At 41.1% G+C, this 17,868-nt stretch overlaps 1 protein-coding gene across 2 annotated transcripts; it reads right to left on the bottom strand.

Annotated features, from left to right (window-relative positions):
* On the bottom strand, positions 1-17,774 carry LOC108032186 (45 kDa calcium-binding protein). 2 transcript variants are annotated; one of them, XM_017106042.3, is made up of 4 exons: positions 17,564-17,774; positions 7,274-8,470; positions 562-1,246; positions 1-323 (listed from the first exon to the last, which is right to left on the bottom strand). In XM_017106042.3, exons 2-4 carry the CDS (start codon positions 7,759-7,761, stop codon positions 249-251), a joined length of 1,248 nt encoding a protein of 415 aa, XP_016961531.1. In that variant the 5' UTR covers positions 7,762-8,470; positions 17,564-17,774; the 3' UTR covers positions 1-248. The 2 variants fall into 2 exon arrangements, with proteins under 2 accessions (XP_016961531.1, XP_050744536.1); XM_050888579.1 differs by lacking the exons at positions 7,274-8,470; positions 17,564-17,774 and adding an exon at positions 3,079-3,200.
* Between the last annotated feature and the right edge of the window lie 94 nt (positions 17,775-17,868).

Raw genomic sequence — 17,868 nt, 5'->3', positions numbered from 1 at the left:
TTCGAGTTACATACAATTACGTATATTTATTCGGATTATTTGTGTCAAGTATTGTTTGCTTTGCATTCTTACAAGTTAATTATTGAAATGATTTGCTTTTTAATGCTTTACATCGGATCCTAGTGGCTCATAAAAAGTTTCAACAAAAAGCACGCTTTGCTACTAAATTAGCTATTTTAAGGTGCAAGAACTTACAAATTAATATCACTATAAATGCTCAAAGGGGTAAGTGATGGTGAGAAGTAAAACTAGAATTCTGTGTGAAAACTGTTTGCCGTGTCGATCATCTTGGATTGCAGAAATATCTCAGCGTGGTCAGTCATCTAAGGGTGTAGAAATATATTAATAGGTATATAACAATAAAGACATTCGTAGGTGCCACAAATAACTAGGTTTCTAAAATTACTTTTATTTAATTTGTTGGCGCCTAAAAGTATGCAACGTTTTTAGTTCTTGCCCTCTTTATTCTTTGTATACTTTTAGACACCTGAAATTAATTTTAAAAGTTATTGTAAAACTTGTGTATGACTATCAAAGTTGTTATAACTCTTAAGATCCTACCTCCTTGAGGGTCAGCAGCTCGTCCTTGTTCTCGTCGCACAGGCTGAACAAAGTGGCCGCCTCCTGGAGAGCATAGCGTGGGGTCTTTGGATTCACATAGTTAAGAAGCTTCCCTCGATCGGCCTTGCCGTCGTGGTTCTTATCTATGATCCGCTTAAACTCCTCTCGCCGCTCCACCAACGTTTTGGAAATCAAAGACTTTCGCATCAGGTCGTCGTCATCGTCCACATTCAGATCGGAGAACTCCTCCAGGGTCAGTTGATCGTCTCCATCCTGATCAAACTGGCGCAGCAGATCATCGACCAGTTCTAAAAGATTGGACACACTGGACTCGGGGTGGCGGAAACTCAAATACTCGTCGATGGTCAGGGTGAAGAGATCGGTTCGAGCTGCCTCTGACCAGCGGGCCTTGTCCCTCATCATGTCCTCCCTGGCCCGGCGATTCAGCGCCGTGTGCCGAATCTCATCGTGCTCATCGATGTCCGCCTCCGTCATGCCGTGCTCCCTGAGAAAGAAGCGGTGGTACTCATCCCAGGTGATCAGCCCGTCAGCGGGTCCAATATCCACACGTCGGAACTCGCGGACATTGTTCATGATGGCCTCATCAATGTGCTCCACGATCCGGTGGTTGATGTACTGGCCCATCTCCTGAATGGACAGAATGCCATCATGATTGCGATCGGCCCTGAAAAGGCGGAAAATAAAATAAATACAAAAATTATTAGAATGACCTATTCAAAGCCAACTTAAGTAATAAATCAGAGCTGAAATGCTTGCCAGTCCTCTTAAAAATTCCTTTAAATTCCCTAACAATAAATACATTTTCTGAATAATTCTGTACCTAACTGAGTTAAGAAGCCTAATCAAATGTACATTATACATTAACAGCAACCGACTGGTCCCCTTGGTATTTGGCACGAATTCCCTGTTGCATACTTGGCTCCTCCGCGTTTGTGGCACACACCACACCTGGGTCCCCAGCCATCTAGCTACCTCACCGCAGAGAAGTGGTGCCACCGAATGCTGCATATGACAGCTGTCTAATGATTTCTCAGGCCCTCAGGCTTCGTTTGCACTTGGAAAATTACACAAGGGAAAAACATCATAAATACAAAATACACCTTTAACTTATAATATGAACAGAAAAATGGCTTAGGAAATTGGTATTTAACATTTAAAATCATTCTTTTATAAAAATAAAATATTTTTGATGTTAGGCTTTTTAAATTTTTTTTATAATTTTATAGAGCTTTTAAAACAATAAAATATCGAACATTTTTTATAAGAATATTTAATAAGAATATTTTATCTACACTTATCTATGAAAATGTTTTTTTATTTATTATATTAATACTGCTAAGCTTAGAGATCCTAAAATATAAGTAATTAGAAAAGTTACTATTAATTACTTCTAATTTTTTAAGCTTCATAGCATGGAATGACCTTTTTTCATTGCACGGAAAAGTGATCAGGAAAATAACTATTATTTTTCGTAATTTTTTAAGATTTATAATAAGGCAATATTTTTCCTCATTGCAGACCTTCCCCCGGCAATGAAGTGCGAATGCCCAAAACAGGTGTCAGATATTAAAGCTGCTTATTGGGACTGGGGACTGGATGGGGGCGGCAGGAGACAAGAGTGGGCGTGACAGGAAGGGGGCAGCAAGCCACTGGAATAATCAGCGGCTGGCAGGGGAGCGGGACCAATTGTTTGTGCCAGCAATTGTGTTTGTTTGCCCGTCTACTTATACATCTGTATGTATGTATGTACGGAAATGTGGGGACACAGCGGAAACGGAAGTGGCAGCGGCAGCAGCAGCAGCAACAGAAGAGGAAGCGGCAGCCCCCGCACAGTGGTTTCATTAGCATATAGTTGATAAATAAATAAAGTTGCAACTAAAACGGTTTCAAGTTGCCCCTTCCTTTTTGGGCCAGGAGCAACTTTGCTCCTTGCTCCTCCTAATTCCTCTTTTCGGTCACGTTTTGCTGCCCCAGCTCTCCAGCTCTTCAGTTCGCCGGTTTGTCTGAAATGTATATGAGAAACGTTTGCGGTCTTTTTCCCGAGTCTTTTTCAAGTGGGATGAGGCGGGGGAAGCCCCGGCTAAGTCCTCGAATATAAAAACAAAGTTTTCGAGCTTTGCGTTCTCTGGCTTTGGCGTCTTGTACGTGCAAGAAATTGACTCGCAAAAAATGCGAATGGGAACAACTTTGCCATTCGTACATTCCTGCCATTGAGGCTTTGGAACGGAACCCAAAAAGGGAAAGTACACGGTTCAGAAACCAGTTTACAGAGGGGTTTGCTGCGAGGGGGCTGAGGATTTGTTACGGAGCGCAAAGTGCATTTTGCATAAGCCTGCGGTTCCACAGAAGTTGGCCAATTGCTTCTGCCGCCGCCGTGATTCCTGCAACTCGTTTTCCGGGGGCTTCTGCCTAGGATTTGGATTTCGCCAGGACAGGATGTCTTGCATAGAAGGGTTTTGAGTGGTGCATAAAACTATTATTTGATTGCATACACACCAAAGTAAGACGGAAACTTGTTTTTGTATTTATTCGCCCAACTCCTTTTCCCCTTGCCATGCTTCTCCCCCGGAGGGTTCTGATGGCAGAAGTTAAGCTCAACTGCTGAAAATTTAATGGGATTACTTCAAACTTGATTTCGACTGTTTAGTCTAGGCCTTTTGCCTTAACTGCAAGTTTTTGGGACCTTGGGGATGTTGGTAAAGTCACTTTGTTTCTTTTAATTAAATATCCATGAACGTAAATAGTTTGTACTTACTTTCTGTTGTTTATCAAAGCAAATTAATATTGCGGCATAAGAAATATTAAAATAATTCAATGAAATTACAAATTGAAATAAAGACTAATAATAAAAGTGTCTAAAAAAAATTTTAAAATTTTTAATTTTATTTAACCGTTTTTCTTAATTAATTAATTTTTTCTGTTTAGATTTATAAATTACAAAGTATTTAAAATTTCAATAACTTCTCAATAAACCAAGAATCAGTCATTAAATATATGTAAATATGACTTGGTAAGTGTTGACTTAAATAAATAACTGATTAACATATCTAAAACGATATTACAAGTTTAAGTATAGTACTCAAAACTTCCAAAAATTTGTACAATTTTATATGTTCACTAAATTTCTTCTTAATAAAAATTATATTGCAGCTCATGCTCCATGTCCTGTTTATTAAATTAAATAGTATTAAAAAGTTTCAACCTCATTAGGGAAAGTAAAATAAGAATTTTCAGCAAGTCGGCTGAAGCCCTTGGGTGTTAACTTTTCCGAAATGAAAAAAAGAAACATAAATCACATTACCGCACTACACACTTACCTACTAAGCGCACTAACAACAATAGGAAAACTCGAGTGAAAAAAGTTTTCCGCGTGTTGCGCGCCAACTTTTGGCCAAAGTTTATTGCATACTTTGGTGCGCTCGCACAAGGGGCAAAGTGCAGAGAGGGAAAGCGGGAAATCGGGGGAGAGACAGCGCGAAAGGAAGTTTGCAATTTTAGCACAACGCAACGCCCAATCAATGAGGGGGCGGCACGAGAGCCGGGGGCGTGGCAGGCTGCGGCGCCGCAGGCAGGCCTAATTGGATGCAAAAGTCAGAATGGACACGGGCATGGAACAGAGGACACTGGACACCGGACACGGGACACTGGACAGGACATTAGCCCGCCTCACTGGACGGTTCGGTCATGCATGGGAAATGAGACTGGAGCTGCGAAACTGCCAACTGTGGATGGCATGTGGCTGCCGCACACGGGAACGGCGATCCAGAGGCGAACGATAGCGCCACGTTTTACAATTAAAATTTATAACAATGTCCCTTTCAACGGCCCGTTGAGGCGACAGTTGCAGATAAAATATATAATTGCTCCTAAAAATAGAGCAGAACTCACGCCCCTGTCAACCGCATTATTAAAATGGAATTTACATTCGCAAAGGGGATGGGCATGGGAAAAGGGAAACTGGGTGGCTGTGGTTCGCCCCACAAAATGATGGCTATTAATTTCAGGCAGCCACGCAATTATCACAACATTTTCTGGTCACTTTAATTGCAGTTTAATGCCAAGGCGACAAGTGGAAGTCCCCACAGTGCTCACATTCTACCCCCAGAGGGACCTTAAAGATCCAACCAACCATTTAAAGCCATTCAATGCCGGCTCCTGTTGCGCTTTAATTGCTCTCTGCCGGAATTTAAATTCGATTTGAAACTCGATTGTCCGAGCATCGTTCGTAATTCAATATATCTGCAAACTATTCCGGGCCTGGCTTAAATATACATTGCAAATATGCGGCGCGCAACAAATGCTATGCAAATAATTTTAATTTCGTCTGAGTAGAGTAGAATTCGGAATAAATTCCGGCTCCCTTGGGGTTTGATGGTTTTAAATGTTATCCTCCATCAAATATTAATAAAGGCTGTGCAAATATGTGCGGCCATGGCAGCCATTTATCTATAAACAAATACCGACGGTGGTGCAAACGGTTTACGCCCGGAATCCTGGCTAACCGGCAAAGTGAAACACCCCGGGGATAGAGCGCCGTACTGGCGCTACTGACCAACCCATGGAGTTGGGAAAACTTTGGTGTCGGGACCTCCGATGCGTATTTGCTCTAAGCCCCTGCCGTGTTTATATTTACCAGGGGAACTTCTGCACGGCCACTGCTTTGCTGATGGACGGCTTTCTGGAGGCTGCCTTCGGGGCTCTAGCTGGTTATCATAAGTGCCCAAGGTCGTTAGGAACTCAAAGGGTGCTGGGACCGGGGCTTTCCCATGGCCTTGAGCCAAGCGGAAAAGCGATGATGCGAAAGCATCTCTGCTCTTAGGAGACTACTAAGGTTAAAGGATGAATAAGAAAGAATATCATCAGTGAAAAAGGCATTGAACAAGATTAAAAATATGCCATTTTCGGCCGATTTTTCAATGTCTTGTCAAGGTTCTAGTTTCAGATCAGTCAAAGAAAGTTAACATGCGGTTAAAATGTTAGAATAAACAATTTTCTTTTCTCATGCTTCGGTGGTTGTTTGTTAACCTTCATCAAAAATTGATTTGCGGTTAAATTATCGAAAGAGCTATTTGGTTCCTCAATGTGAAGTTAATTCGTCAACCTACAAATCTTATAAAACTTAAAATGAAGTGTAGTTTGACTACAAAATTTGTTATTTTAAAAATTTAAAGCTAGATTAAATGTATAGTAAAATAGAGAATATACAATTTGAAAAACCCAATGAAAAAATTTAACATGACATTGAGAAACGAGTCAAACTCTGACTACTTTTGATTTTGTTTATATAATCCACAGGTAAATCCATTTGTCTCTATTAAATCGGTAAAATATAAATGAAAAGCGTATCCATTAAGCATTATTCCCCAATTTCAAGTACACAAATTGTATCTTTCGCTCGGCATCGAACCTAATTGAACTACCATAAATTCTCATTAGCAGCAATCGTGGGCAGGATTTCTCAGTCGGCATTTATAATCCTAAAAGAGTTAAATTGCCCGAGGCCGCAGCCAGACATTCGGAAATTCAAATCGGAAAATCCGAACAGCAGGGACATGCTTTTCTACTTTATTATTTATTGAATTGAAATGAGTTTTGCCAAAAGACGTTGAGAACTTTACCAACCGCAACTTTGACTGCCTTCACTGGCGGAAAGGAGGCCAAGAGTCTGGGGTCCGGATGTGAAGAGGTCGAATAAATATGAAACTGCAGTGACAGTCTGATTTCCCTCTGTTATTTGCCCCCAAATTTATTTTCTTTCAAATTCTTTTCAACACCAAGTTTTATTTTCGTGCTGGCACTTTTTGTTTTTGGTTTGCTCTGGTAAAATTCCTGGCATTCTGACTGCTTGATTACCCCCGAAAAACCCCAGAGCATCAAATTGCAATTTCGCCCAGGACCATGACTGGAAACTTTTCAGTTTCCGCCTGAACACCACCGACCCCCCCGCCCAACTCACTGGCAGCCATCAACTAATCTATTACGACCTCTAGTGAAGCCAAGTAATTGGCCAATTGCCTAATCGCTTGTGCAGGGACTGGGAACGTTTTAAATACCTTGTTTAGGTAATTAGGGGAATATTGCAAGTCAGGCGGATGGAGATCATCAGGGTTTCCGGCTAACCAGTTATGGGAGGGTTGTGTAAATGGGTCCTAATAAAGGGACCAACATAAATCCATAAATTCTCGATAAATATTTCTGATTCCCCCAGATCACCCAGCTACTCTGTCTGCCTCTTGAGGGACCCCTATAATTTAATACCTCTGGTCTCGGACATGCAAAAGTTTTCAATCAATGTTTATTATCTTTGCAATGCGGAAAGCTTGTAATTCGATTATCATGATTTCTCGAAACAAATCAAATCGGAAGCACTGGCAGTCGACAAATCTCTGTCCCTGTCCTTATTGATCCAATTTGACCCCCTGCCCAACAGAACATCCATCAATTCCAGCTGCCCTGGCTATTGCCACTAATTTTTACAATTTGTCGTACACTGAGTTATGAAGGAGAAGGGCCCTTTGGGGGGAGCTGCGATGAAAGCCGCAGGCCACACGTTATGCGCAACAATAAGGAAACCACCGAACTAGTGCCAAATTATCAACCGAACAAACCGAGGGCCAGGACCATAGGGCCAGAACCAGAACCAGAGCCGAAAGCCAAGGCCATAACTCAGAGGTGCCCCTGCGAAACTTACCGTTTGAAAGCTTTGGCCAGTATTTGCTTCTCGTTCACATTGCTGGCCGCTAAAATAACTGTTTCTGGCTGGTTAGGGGATTTGCTGGCATTGCTGGCAGCCGCACTTTGCACTTTCTGCGGAGGGGGCTTGTACTCGGCCGGGTGTTGGGGATACTCGATCCCCGCATCCAAATTGTTTGCCACGGGCTGAGACCTCAGCTTTGCCTCGTGTTTTTGCTGCTGCTCCAGTTCCTGCAGCGAATTCGGCCATCGTTGGGCGCCATTACGCCCCACGTTGGGCGCCACTTTTTTGTCTGCCTGCGTGACGCTGCTACTGCTGCTACTGCTGCTGCTGCTGCTGCTCCCCTGCTCCTTCAGCTGCTGCTGCAGCCTGGTGCTGGTGCTGTGCAGGATCAGGCCAATGAAGAACATATAAAACAAAATTGCGCACAATGTCGAGCAGCGCAGCCAGCGGAAGCTTTTGCTCAGCTTGTTAACGAAAGTCATTTTGTTGCCGCCGCCTTCGTCGTCGTCGTCCTCCTCCTCGTCCTTTTCGTTTTCGCTGGACAATAGCTGGCAGTGGAGTGGCTGATGGCGATGATGGTGATTGTGGCGATGGTGGTCCTGGCGGTGGTGGTGACTGCGAGGCGGTGGCGGTGGTAGTGGTACCGGTGGCGTTGATGGGACCAGCTCTAAGTTCTGGTACACCGACTCCTCATCCTCCTCGGTCCAATCGGCTTCCGGCTCTTGCTCCAACTTGGACCGCAGCTTTCAGGACTCGTTGCGTGTAATTTGCAGTAATTTCTGCTCCACCTCAACCACCACTCGTCCTTCCTCTGCCGTTGCCTTTTTGGAGCCAGTTGCTTCTCCTGTTGCTGCTGCAGCCGACGTTGTTGTAATTGTGCATTAATTGACTTTTATGTTGCAACCAGCGACAGGCAGGCAGCGGTTGATGGTCCTGGTCCTGCTTCTGCTGCTCCTCCGCCTCCTGCAATTTGTTTTACTGCAGCCACGCCCCTTTTTATATATAGTTAGCGCGGGGCGTCGGAGTAACAGCTTCTAATACCAATTTGATGTGTTATTGCCTTTCGCACGATTCCCATTTCCTTCATGCCGGGACTCCATCTCGTCTGCATTTTACACCAATTTTACATGATTGTTAGGGGCGCCATTTCCATTATGCGCGCTGATAATGCTGATGGGGCTGGCGAAGGTTCTGCGGAGCAGAAGGAAGAGGAGGAAATGGATTTTGCATGAGTAAAGTTAAGGAAATCGTTTCCAATTGCGAATTCGGGTCATTGGGTTTCAAAATTTATTGTGACAGTGTCGGGGGGATTTTCATTTAAATCAATTTGAGAGAGTAATACTATTAAGGGTACTATGAAACATAACATAAAACATATTTTAAAAAGTTGGTGTAACCTTCAGAGAGATGTCTATAGCTAGTGATATTTTAAATCAGTGTCATGACTTTTATAGGTCATCTTACCATTATAAATTAAATTCTTTTCTAGTTTCTCCGCACGCAGACTTTCTTAGACACACTTTATCCCTTTCAGCTTTATTCGAATAATTTGCTCTTTTTAGAGTGGCCACTTTAGTCAAGAATTTATGTTCTGCTGTCGAGTGTTCTCGCCCCCTTTTAGCCTTCGCATTTCTGCCACAAAGTTATTAATTAGCCATTGCAAAATCTTTTTACTCACTTCAATGGCCTCTCAAGGGGCCCAATCAAAGGAGCCCAGAAGCAGGAGAAGGGGACTCAGCCATTAAGCAGCCAACGAGCGAATTAGAAAGTCCCATAAATTTCCCTTCGTTCGTATTATTGAAGTAGAGGACTCCCAAACTGGGTGGGGTACAGCGTTCAGGGTTCCCATAAAACGGGGCCAACCTAATGACTTACATAATAGAATGTACTAAAACAGAAGTCGTAAATGAGATCAGATGAGATGAGAGTTCAGATGAGATGCGGTGAGTTCGGGGCAGCCTAAGCCATGGGATAAGTAGTTAATTTTAACAGGTCAACATAAAATTTTCCATGTTGTCGGTCATTAATGTGGCCGCGTAAACAGTAATCTGAACTCGTGCCGGATTTAAGGAACTCTGGATGAGAGGTTTGACGAAGAACAAGGGCTGAAGAGGTATTAGTATATCTTTTATCACAACCAGAGTTACTTCACTTTAGAATTTAATATTTACTGATTCACTTTTTATGGAAAATACCCCTGAACAGTAATTCATTGAAAGTGGAATTGCTTGTCAACATTTGCCATACCGATTTCCCGATGTAAGAGTAATTTAATCAGATATTTACCCCTGTATATATGATATCGACACTCGTCGATGGAAATTCGCACGACTGTATACTGTATACTCATATTCAATTCGATTTGACTTACTGACTCAATTTGCGTTTCTGAATATGCTGCACATGTGTTCATGGGTCCGAACATTTGTGTGAATTTTATGATCCCACTTGCTGTTTTTATATGTATTCTGTTGTTGTTTTTGGCCCTGGGATGTTGGCAGATTGGTCTGTTGCCACACTTTTTAACGCTATTGTCTCGCGTCGTTTACTTTTGCTTTCGTTTCGATGGCTGCGCTTGTCTTTGTACCACTCTTGCTTTTGTCTTTTATTGGCCAACAGAAAACCAGTTGAGCATCTTTTAAAGCCCACTGTGCACTGGGAAAAACGTGGTTAGAAATGAGAAGCTTTTACGTTTCTAATATCTACCATCTGCCTTACTTTTTATTCAAAATTTATACTTTGTTACATTAAAATAGGTATTTTTATCATCATTAATTGTAATTAATTAATTGAAAAGAAGAAAAGAAATTAATAGAAAAAAAATCTTGTAGCTACAGAAGGAACTAAAGAAATTTATTTAATTAAAAAAAATAATTCTATATTCAAAAACTTTCCTCGTTTTTAGGTGTTTTGAAAAAGTTTAAATTTTAACGTAGTGTCTAAAACTATGCAATGAATAAATAATAAAAGCCACTCTAAATGATTCCTTTTTGTTCAAGGCCTACTTTAAGAAACATACAATTACATTTAAAGTTTAATTCTAAGCACCAATCATTTTCATGGAACAACTTGTTTTAGTTAGTTACTTTAAAAAATTAAATTAAATTTAAAAAAATTCCGTGCCAAAATCTTTTATCTAATTTTAGGTCTTTCCGAATAAGTTTATTGTTAAATTAAGTTTACATAATTATTGCATACTTTTCGACACCTTACACCCCCAAACTTTTTTCGAGTGTAAACACACTGGCTTACACTCATTTAGACACTCAGAAACCCATAAGCGAGTCGCAGATGCTTCGTTCATCGCCTGGCCAGCATTGTCTTGTGTTGGCCAGCTACATTTGGCCATTGCCATTCGTTGTTGCCACTTTTACTGTTTGACCGTTCCATTTCTTTATTTCTGTTCGCTTTCTGTTTTTTATTAACTGCTCCTCCATTCGCATTCTTCGCTTTTGTTGCTCCCTTTCAGCTGCAGCCTTGTTTTATGTCTCTGTGAACTTTTGTTGGTTATTAGCTTGTCCGCACTCCCAAACAGATGGCATGGGGGGAAAAGAGGGGGGGGGTGCAAAACAAAAAAGAGATGGGAAAAAAGTTGGTAATAAATTTTTAATGAAATTTCTGTGCAACCTTAATGAAAATCGACCAGTGGAAGAGGGAAGAGCCAGAGACAAATGGAAGCGCACTCGGCTAGGAAGATTTTTTAATCAAATTTACGTTCATATTGGGAAATCAAATCCAATTAGCAACTTTATAAGAACTTTCCACTCGCCTGGCCATTTTGCGTTTTGCCCCTCGACGGGGGAATAAAGTGGATCTGCTTCAGTTACCGCTCATTAAAAGTGTCCCTCGTTATAGGGATTCATGCTGAGCGCCCACTTTAAGCAGGCACCCCTTAATCCACCAGCTCTTCTCGCTACCCAAAGATAGTGTCAATTTCAATAAAAATCGATGATGTAGCAAAAAGTGCAGGAGGAAGAAGCGGAGAGCCGGAACGGGAGAAATGAGAGTTAAAAAATGCGTTAAACTTTATTGCAAGACTATTGCCAGACAAGTGGCACAGAATGTTGCAAGGGGGTGGTATGGTGGTACGAAAAGGGGGCAATATCTGCCTGAAAACCCGGCGATAAGCTGTGGATGGCTGAACAAGTTTAAAGATTTGATTTGGCAAAAGCTGCCCCACCGACATGAGAACAACCAGGGGGAATTCCCCGTTCCCATTGCTCCTCCACGACCATTACAAATCGATGATAACGATGACGATGATGAAATGTTTGCTCAGCCATTGATGGATCTATCCTGGCGCAAGGGCGGGCATTCCGAAGGGAGGATGGATGATTGGCCAGTCGAGATGGGATAACAGTTGATGGGGAATGTTTGTTTGCGCCAAGAGAAATGCAGTTCACAGCGGCACAAAGATAACTTAAATACTCCCGCTTCAAGAATGTTTGAGCGATGACGGATCGAGGGAGGGGAGGCTAATCCTGGATGGAATATGCCGAGAGGTATCGAATGGGAATGGGGACGGCATGGGAGGTGCATTCTCTGAAGGGCTCCTGGTGCAGTTCAAGCCCTTAAGCAGCTTAAATTGATTGTGTAAGGTTGTTTAAATTTGTCGGAATTCACTTTTCATTCAAGATCTTAAGCTAAGTTAAGTACCACAACTAAAAGTTACATTTTAACTTATAGATTCTTCAAGAAAAGATAAGGCAACTGCACTTGAAATGTTAAAGAAAGGTTTATTAATATTTAAAAAACTTTTAAAAGGCCAAACGTAAATAAAATGTTAAGAAAAAGAAATCTTTACTGAATAATTAAAAATGTCCATTTAAATGTATATTTGAAAATTTCATCAAGTAAGGTTTATAAAAAAATTACAAAATCAACCCGCAGCCACTTGAGATTCTGCATTCCTCATCCATTGCAATCGCACAATTAGAAATTTATGAATTTCTCTCTTCCTGTCAGTTTCAATTTGTGTGGAAATATGTAAAACAAGACGGCCAACCAATGAGGGCTAATCAATTGCATTAATTATGAATAACTCGCACAGCAAACTATCTCCAATATCAAAACTGTCTGTCTATTTAGCTCGTTTCTATCTCTATTCCTAATTGAACATCAACAAAATCAGTAAAAACCAGGCACAAACACCGACGGGCAACATGGCCAAAACCATGGAAGCCAGGCAAAAACAACAACACGAAATGGCAAAATTCCATAAAATATGCAAGGGAAAATCCATTTCAATATTTTGCCCATAACAATTTTGGAGGCTCTGACATTTCAATTAAAACTCGCAACGATTTGATGAGCGCTGATGACGACGATAATAATGTTGATGTTGAGAAGGATTATGATAGGCGAACGCCCAAAGAGTCGGGGCATTGCTGATAGATTTAATTTAACTTTTTAATGAACTCGAGTTGAAGCAGCAGTTGAACCCATTTAGGCCCAGCATTTATTCCAATTAGCCAAAGAGTTTTTCCGTTTTGGGATTAGGCATAATCCCCCTGCTGTGCGAGGCTTAAAGACCCCAGAAAACATTTTTTCTCGTTTAAACTGCTTTTTAGGTTACTCGGCTCATTTTTCATATTTTCCTCTGGGGAGCTAGATGCATCCCCTTCGTTTTTTGCGGAAATAATCAACTCTTCTTTTGGCCAAAGTTGGTTGGCAGTTGATGTGTGCGAAAACTGCACTCAATCAGTGCCAAGCAAACAACCTGCAACAGCCAGCCCACACCAACAACCGAACAACCAAACAGCCAACAACCAAATGGGCGGCGAGGGAAAAGAGCAGGAAACAGACAAATAACTTGATTTGTTTGTTGTTTGTAGAGAATGAAAATGCCGAAAAAGCGCACTGCCAATGCAAATACCCAGAGATGAAAAGATGGCCAACGAAAATGGCCACGACGAGTTTTAAATACCCTTGAAAAGACCTACCAAAGCTTTGTAGAAGGTTTCAATATCTCAAAATACAAGCCTGAACAACAGAATATATTTAAACATCAACATTTTAGTAACATTTATAACGATTTTACTTTAACTAATTTTTACAATTTTTCTTTTTAATAACATAAATTCTATGTTTATTTTGTTGTTTATATAGTATAGTATGGATTTTATTTCGTGATTTGTCATAAATATTATCCCCATTTACACAAAGAAAATAAAATAGGTTACATAGTTTTACAGCTTACAGGTTCCCACAATAAAATCATTTATTTTTTCAACTTTTTTTAAAAGCGTATAACAATAGTGATTTTTACAGCCCCTTTTAGCCACTGTGCTTTTAAAATAAAGAAACTAATGCAAAGCTGGTTTGTTTGGTAGGGTGAAAATCGCGTATACGCAGCGTGGTCCCTGCAATGCAGAGCAATTGCTGTGACACAGCAGCAGGTGGCATCATCACCATCAGCACAGCCATTCCGCTGGACAGGATGGATGTGGATGGAGGGAAAGGAACACTGGAGAATAAGCAATTCCTGACCTGGTAAAGTGCACAACTTGGGATGCACTTGAATGCAAAAGCCTCGACCTGAGGACAAACAAATGAGTGCACCACACGCACACCAAAACAGTTGGCATTCGGGGACAGGACATTGGCACTCGTCGCCGTCGTCCTGGCTGGGATGTCATCACCTCCCTCCTCTGCCCTCCACTCCAGCCGTTCAGTCAGATGAGGTGATGTCAGTTGGTGGATTCACCACCGGTTCCCAGGACAGCCACCGAGCCGAAAGAAGTTCATCTCGCATTTTTGCACAATTTACACACTGGCTCCCCGTACCGACGAGGCATTCATATGTAAATAAGCTTTTATTAGGTGTTCCCTGGCTGGAGAGTGGATGAAAACGAGAATTGGAACTGAGCCCGGGCGAATGCCAATGCGGAAAGGAAATGGGGTCTGAGTTGCATATTGATTGCTGTTTGGATTATTGAATTGATTGTCCCTTTTCTTCCATTTTCCTACCTTTTTCGATAGTTGGATTTGGTAATAGAGCTGTTGGACTCTTTCCCATCAAGAATACTGCCCCGAAGAGCTCCCGACTAAGATATAATTAAATTTTAATTAACCTTGTTCTCTGTTTTTTTGGCAGCACCAAATCTTCTGACATTGATGGATGGTTAAAGTTCCAGAAAACCCAACTGCATAGCTAGGAAGATAAGTTTTCCTGGCCCAGGCAAATCAATCAAATTGGACAGTTTGTGTGAATGGGGATGAATTCCGGAAAACAGATTGCCTTAGTTCAGGGATAATTACTGCAAAGTGGATTAACTAAGCTAATCCCAGCTAACCACCAGATGTCTGACTCGCACCACAGCCAAATGAGATTACCACCCAACCGTGTTCACTATTTTATTTTTGGCCTGCCTCCCCCACCTATGCTTAATTGCAATTTGATTAGGCTTAACCCGAATTTGTATCAGGAGCGGAGAACAAAAAATAAACATGAAAAACACATTTTCCCCCTGCCATCTAAACCAATATGTGCCGTATACAGAGAAAGGTCTAATTTGGCTCAGCACTGCGTATGCGTAATATGATTTTCATGGCGGTGCCCTGTCATTCGGTATGCCCTTTATCTAAGCCACATGTAGTATTGATTGGCAGCAAAACGCGTTTCTAATTATAATGTGTTTTCCGGTACCGACCGGGTTTGCATTTCTCGAAATTGCAATGGGAACATGACACTAAAACGCGATTACCTTACCATTTGGGCACTGCCCAAACAACTTTTCGCCAATTGAAATTTGTGTGTGGTTAGGCCAGAAAGAGGTGGGTGAGCAAGAGACAGGTAGTTGAAGAGAGAAAGAGAGGTTCACGATTGTCGTTTTGCCAGTTTTTGTTTACGGCCGTAGAAAAAGTGAAAGTGCACTTCAAGCCAACTTGCCACACACACACACGAGCTGCTTATGCATATAGATACAGATATACAAAATGCCACATGTCAACATCCATGCGGGTGTGTGTGTGTGTTAACTTGTAATTTTAGCTGCAACTGTAGTTGTGAGCCGACATTTAAACGTAACAGACACTTGAGTCGAGCTAGAACTGTCAGGCCTGGAAAACGGTGGGTGGTGGGTGGTGTGTTGTGGGTTGGCGGTTCCCCCTCACAGGGGGCCTCCCCCACGAATGAATATACAGGAGTCTGTCCATGTGTGCGCTGACGTTGGTGTTGGGGCAACAATAAACCGTTGGGAAGTGCAACAAATGCTTGAATAAACAACAACTCAATTTGAATAAAGCAACAGCAGCGCAGTCGGCGTCGGCAGAGGTACTCTGGGTGGGCGGTGGGCGGTGCGAGGTGTGAAATGTAAACTGAAGACCAGCTTTAAAGTCAACTAAGCTTCTAGCTGCTACTTTGCATCTTACACCTTCTTGCAAGCTTTAAACCCCGCTGCAAACGCTTGAAAAAAACACTTAAGAATGGAATTGAATTACAAAAAAATTAAAATACAAAGAACAATATGAAATATATTTTTTATAAATATAAATGGCTAAAAATAAATAGGTAAAAATACATTATAAGTAGCTTGTTTCCCTCTTTATTGAATTTCAAGCCACAAAAACAGCTTAAAGCCTTGTTAAATATTCCAAGTAAAAAGCTTTTAATAATTTATTGCCCTTTAGAATAAACAGGATAATTATAGCACAGATCAATAAATTAAGTATTTATTACCTCTTTCTTTTCCATAAAAGGTGTGGTTAACCGCACTTGTTTTCAAATGAGAAATAGGGGCGAGTTAAAATTTATGAAGTTCTTAGAACGTATTAAATAAAAGCTTCTTGAATAATTAATTGCTTTTTGTGATATCCTGCTTACCAACAACAACCAGAATGAACAAATGTTGCAATATTCATTAATATTCAGGAATAATAGATATTGTTTAAATTGCATATTTAAAGTTATTATAGCCCAAAGATAACTAAAAATATACTCTTACTTCATTAAAAACTTTTACTAAATCAATACATATTTAAAAAACTTTAATTCGCTGGCATAGGAAATCAATTTTCTTAGTATATATATTGTATATAATTAAAAGGAAGGATAGCAAAAAGGAGCTGTGGTTTCGCCAACTTTTTCAAAGTTAAACTAAAGCTCCGTCCGAGTGTTTATGTAAACTGAAAAACGGATTTTGGCTCCGCTGCAAAAACTGGTTGGCAGCGCTGGCTTCGTCTTGCGTTATTGCATACAACAATTGATTTTCGCCAGACGGTGGAAAGCGGGACGGCGAAAATGCAAATGAAAATGGCAAAGTGCTCAGCGAAGGAGCGAAATGGATGTGAATGTCAGCGGGGACGACGGGGCGTTCGGATAAAGCAATATATGTAGTTTCAAACAAACTTCAAATTGGCGAACACAAAAGCAGCTCTCAGACTCACACCGGCACACATTTTACATAGTCAGACAAGTGGGTGGGGGGCAGAGTGGGTGGTATAGAGGCGCCACCTGCTGACTGTCGCCCGACTGCAACAAAAATGACAAACGTGCTTTTGATAGACTTGTTGACGACAAGCTCCTGGCACTTGGCAGCTGTCAGCAACAGCCCAGAAATATGCTGACGTTCTCACACACGCATGCACTGCTCAAAAAGAGGGGTAAAAAGATATAGTTTCAAAAGAATTATAGTGGGTATCAAACAACGCAAACATTTGTACACAACCAGATTTAAATCAGCACAAACTATTTCATAATTTAAGCAGCACATAAAATAATTTGTTGTTTGTTAAATATTACTATTAAACCTTTTTATTAATTTTCAATTAAATTGTCATTAAAGTTACTAAAAATTTATTTCTTAATTTCGAAAACTGATAATTGCAAGTATCAACATTTTAAAAATTATATTTACATTAAATCTGTTGATTAAAAATATAACCAAAAGTAAATTAGATTTCTCTCTATGTGACCACGGTTATGTTTGATGTCTGGTCTTGTTTGCTGGCATTCGAGTGCGGTTGTGAAAAAGGTGAGGAAGTTGCGAGTTTTGTAAGCAGTTTTATGGTCGAACCGATTAATAAATAATGCCGAAAATCAATAGGGATGACTCCTTGCGATGGCCATTTTTACGACCGCCGCCACACACATTTAATACTGCATGTTAAATGTATTTTGTGGTTCAATCTTGGTAATTGCAATTACAATCCACTTTGGCCAGCCGGGCTTATGGCAATCAATTTGTTGTGTTTATTACGGCCACGGTTCATGGTTGCTGCAGCAACAGTAAAAATGAAATCACAAAAAAATCACAAGAAACTATCCCCCCGTATTGCACTCACTTTTGCTTTCGGTTTGTTTTGCTGCCCGTTGCTTTTGGGCAGCTTTTTGTTTTCGCTTCTCTTTTGACTTGGTTTACGCGCGCGGGACAGAACGAGATGACGACGTAAGTTTCGAAAACGTGTTTTTGTTATGGCCCAAATCACGGATGGCGCAAGTCTGGCTCACCGACCACGTCCGATTCGCAGCAGCAGCAGCAACGTACTGGCTTTGTTTTGGCCAACTCGCCAAGCGGAGCCGAAGTGGCCAGCAAAAACCGAAGTGGAAAGCGAAGCCGACAAGTTGTATGTTACTTTACAAGATGATT

The sequence above is a fragment of the Drosophila biarmipes genome, chromosome 3R (genome assembly GCF_025231255.1).
Source record: "Drosophila biarmipes strain raj3 chromosome 3R, RU_DBia_V1.1, whole genome shotgun sequence".
NCBI classification, from domain to species: domain Eukaryota; kingdom Metazoa; phylum Arthropoda; class Insecta; order Diptera; family Drosophilidae; genus Drosophila; species Drosophila biarmipes.
Note: the sequence above shows the minus strand (reverse complement) of the source record. Positions and strands in the feature narration are given on the sequence as shown.

Excerpts from the sequence above, each read along its gene's own strand:
- LOC108032186 (XM_017106042.3), bottom strand. The coding sequence starts at position 7,761 with ATGACTTTCGTTAACAAGCTGAGCAAAAGCTTCCGCTGGCTGCGCTGC. Across the intron at positions 1,247-7,273 it reads CTGGCCAAAGCTTTCAAACG|GGCCGATCGCAATCATGATG; the intron begins GTAAGTTTCGCA and ends CCGCCTTTTCAG. Across the intron at positions 324-561 it reads AGCTGCTGACCCTCAAGGAG|ATGACTGACCACGCTGAGAT; the intron begins GTAGGATCTTAA and ends CTACACCCTTAG.